At 36.5% G+C, this 4,138-nt stretch overlaps 1 protein-coding gene across 2 annotated transcripts in view; it reads left to right on the top strand.

Annotated features, from left to right (window-relative positions):
- Positions 1–3,833, top strand: part of LOC106881098 (leucine-rich repeat transmembrane neuronal protein 4) — a 28,240-nt gene extending 24,407 nt beyond the window's left edge. For both annotated transcript variants that reach the window (XM_014931325.2, XM_052967894.1), the window contains exon 2: positions 1,923–3,833. In XM_014931325.2, coding sequence (XP_014786811.1) covers positions 1,934–3,703 — 1,770 coding nt within the window. In that variant the 5' untranslated portion in view covers positions 1,923–1,933 and the 3' untranslated portion in view covers positions 3,704–3,833. The remainder of the gene's footprint in view (positions 1–1,922) is intronic.
- The last annotated feature ends 305 nt before the right edge of the window (positions 3,834–4,138 follow it).

Below are 4,138 nucleotides of genomic sequence, written 5' to 3' on the forward strand. Positions count from 1 at the left end.
TAGGAAGGTGGACCGCTTCCTGTCGGCCTTGACACATTTCCTGTGTCCTTATATTTGCAAGGGGGAGACAAGCACCCCCACCCAGCTCAGTGTGCATTCAGGGACATGTTTCTGAGTCATTGCTCGTCATCAGCCTGAAGTAGCAACACTAGCTGGTTGACATGCATTTTCAATGGATTCTGTGGTGTATATATTCCTCCTGGATGGGATGCCAGACTGTCACAGGATTTCTCATTTTTGGTAGCTGAGTAGATTGGAGCAATATGCAATGAAATGTTTTGCTCACAAACTGAATGCATTGCTTGGTCCAGGAATCAAAACCATAATCTTATGATCATGAGTGCAACATCCTAACCACTAAGCCACACACATACACACACAACCATACACACAAACACAAACAAACACATATAATGTGTTTGTACATGTGTGTTTCTCCTTTCATCATATCATGGTGGTTGTAAATGTACATCGTTTGTTTTCTATCTTCCATGAAAACATGTCTGATCATGGGTAAATATTACTTTGCTTAAAAACTGGTGAGGGTTGGCAATAGGAATGGCATCCAGCCTTACAAAACCTGTGTCAAGAAATTCTGTCTAACTCATGCAAAAATGACGATGATAATGTTAGACACTGGTATTTCCCCACATGATTGGGAAGCAAACTTCTTGACCACACAGCCATGCTTGTATTTCTGCTTGAAAAACAATTGCTAAGCTATAACTAAATGTAGCATCAACAATCCAATTAGAATACTTATGTGGTGAGAAAAAATCAACATTAACTCAGTGACAAATATTTTAATTACTTAGCAAGTATGGGGCACAACTCTTGATTTGTTTTAATATTATTAGACCTCCTCAGCAAAGCATAGATTTCACTGTGCAAGTCAGAATAATGATGTGAGAATCACTAAGTAGATAAACAATATTGACACTCAATTGTTATGTAGGACATATGGGACCCAGTGAATTATGGTAGTCACATATTTTTTAACATTCTCCTTCTCCAACTTCTTTTCCATAAATTAAAACTCTTCTAACATATCCTCTCTCTCACTTCCCCCCATCTCTTCCTCTCTGTTTATATATATGTGTGTGTGTGTGTGCATGAAGTATTGAAGGCCGATCTCAAGATGTTGAGTCGTAGGAAGGAGATGACAAAGGACTGAGATATTTAGCACTTTGTTGTACTCAAGAAGACCCACTTACCACAGCAGAATTGATATCCTAAAACTACTTTGATAATGCTAATCTGAGAGGGGCTCTACCCCACCCCATCCTCTCTGCCCCATCAGCCTTTTCACCCCATGTTTCATCCCTTAACATCCATCACTTTTTTTATCACTTGAGAACAGAATAGGTACATACTACATCCTGCCACTGGCTTTCTCAGTAACCTTTTTTCCCTGCCCAAAACAACTTCCATTTCTCATTATCTTCCTCTACCTAATAATCATCTCCTTTCTATGCCTTCTTGACAATGATAGATAATACTGATTAGAGTAGAACTGGCCATTAAAGCTAACTAAGAACTAATAAGATCAAAAACATGTCTGCTACTTCTGTTAATTTGTTTCAAAGACCAAAATCCAGTTAAGTCTCTGTTGCCTACTCTGTTGAAACATACCAATCAACTGATCTTCCAGCAGTTATTTCCCTTGTTTGCTGGGCTTTTGATTTTTAGATTTTAAGCACATTTTTGAGGAGATTTTATCTACTAATTGCTTTGATAATCTGGTTTTCAAGTCATTATATTACATATTTGAAACTCCTATAGTATTTACACATACATGGTAATCTGTAATCGTTTATTTATGGCCACTGTTAAGAACCAATTTATTAATAAATATAATAGATTTATAACAAAACAATAATAGATATAGGTCTTAATACTATGTTTTTTGTTTTATTTTCCAGAAACTTGGGTGATGATCAAATCTCTATCATACTATTTATTCTTCATTGTGTTTCTGACATATACAAATGGCTGTCCCACTTCCTGCAGCTGCTCTGGCACTGTGGTGGTGTGCCAGAGTGGGTCATTACAAAACACAGTTGCAAAAGTGCCGAAATCTACACAGCAGCTGACACTACAAGGCAGTAAGATGCGTGGTGATCTGAAGCAAAGCTTTTCTCATACTGAATCCTTCAGTCAACTCAGTAACTTAACTGTAACAAAGTATTACATTTCTCAACTTTCTGAGACAACATTCCAAGGCATGGTGAACTTACAGTATCTTTCGCTGACACACAATGATATCAGCAACATAGACAACAAAGCCTTTGAAGGACTCTTGAGCCTAATTCATTTAGATCTGTCTCACAACAGGATTGCAAATATTGACGAAATTTTTTACACCTTACAAAAACTAGAGTTTCTTGACTTGTCGTGGAACCGGTTTTATTCTCTCCCAAGTGGTATTTTTAAGTCTCAAGGTAGGCTGAAGACTTTGATCCTTGATGGGAATAACATGCAGAATATTTACAGCTACAGTTTTCAGTGGTTGCGCAGTTTGCTGCACTTATCACTTAGTAACTGTCAGTTGTTTTCAATAGCAACGGATCTGTTCACAATTACCCGTAATTTAATAAGCTTGGACTTGTCAAGTAACGGACTGACCAAACCTCTCATGCTGAATATCCTTCGCAGTCTTCCAAATTTGAGGACTCTTTCTTTGTACAATAATACCATTTATAAACTAGAAAAGAACCAGTTTTCTGGTATCAACCTTGATACTCTGAACTTGTCTCGGAATAATCTTCGACAGATCTTTGATGCGACTTTTAAATACTTCAACACTAAACATTTAGATTTATCACTGAACTCAATTGACCATTTAGACAGTGGCTCTTTGCATCCAATGGCACCCCAGCTTGAATATTTAAGCTTAGCTGGAAATCCTCTCCAAAAACTTCCAGTTAATGCTTTTACAGAGTTATATCGGTTACGAGAACTGAATCTCTCTGACTGTTCAATAAACAGTTTGAACAAATTTGAAGGACCCAAAAGCCTTCAGAAATTAGATCTTTCTGCTAATAATCTCAAAAATATCCCAGAATCAACTTTGCGTATATTTTCCAATTTAAAATGGATAAAGGTTGAGAGGAACTCTTGGGTGTGTGACTGTCATATAAGAGGATTCCGTAACTGGTTACAGAATCCAACATATTCTCGAACGTTACAGTGCTCAAAGCTATCCCAATCTGATGGGTGTGATTTTCTTCAGTGTAAGATTCCATTAGGTCTGCATGAGCGCCGCATTAAACAGCTTAAAGATGAAGAGATTTCCAAGTGTGATGTTGAGTTGAAGAACAAACCAGATTCTAATACGGTATTAATCATTGCAATAAGTTGCAGTATTTTTGCAATTGTTGTTTTCATGGCTTTAATAATTCTGTGGAAGTGTGTTTGTAAAAAAAATGGCCCACATTGGCTGTGCAACCAATCTGCAGAAGATAGCAGTCATTTGGAAAAAGCTGAGAAAAGAAGAGCATTTCAGGATCTCGATATTGGATCCTTGAATGAGTCAGACCGAAGTTTCAATGTTAGGAACTATTTTAACTCAATGGTTCAGAACCCATCCAGTTTATCCCAAGGAACTCCTCCTTACTCTCAGAAAGACAATTCCAACTTGGGCTCCCAGACCTCTCTTTACTCAGTGGTAAGCTATGCATACGGCAGAGAATCAGCCGTATAGACATTAACACTTCAGTACATTCTAAGAATTTTATTTTTCTACATCAATTTTCTAAACTGGACTTTATTACATAATTATGAATTACAGACAAAAAAAAAAAAAAAAAACTAAAAGAAATTTTTATCTCTCAGGTTGTTTTCGTTTTCTTTATTCTTTTTTTTTTTTTTTGTATATGAAGGTTTTTATATAACTTGGAGGTTTGGTATTTTGTAATCAATAAGGGAAAGGCTTTCAGCAACCTGTCCCAGTGGATAGTGAAATAATTTTTTTAGCAGCATGTCTTTAATGTTACTGGGTAATCATTTTCTTGGTCTGGGGAAGTAGTGTCATATGTAAGGAAGTGTTATTTACTGTATATCATTGTCACTATCATGTTGCAGAAAATTTCATCTTTGGTGCCATATTCTTGAAAATAATGTCTTTCAGTTATTTATT

Source organism: Octopus bimaculoides, chromosome 5, assembly GCF_001194135.2.
Source record: "Octopus bimaculoides isolate UCB-OBI-ISO-001 chromosome 5, ASM119413v2, whole genome shotgun sequence".
NCBI classification, from domain to species: Eukaryota; Metazoa; Mollusca; class Cephalopoda; order Octopoda; family Octopodidae; genus Octopus; species Octopus bimaculoides.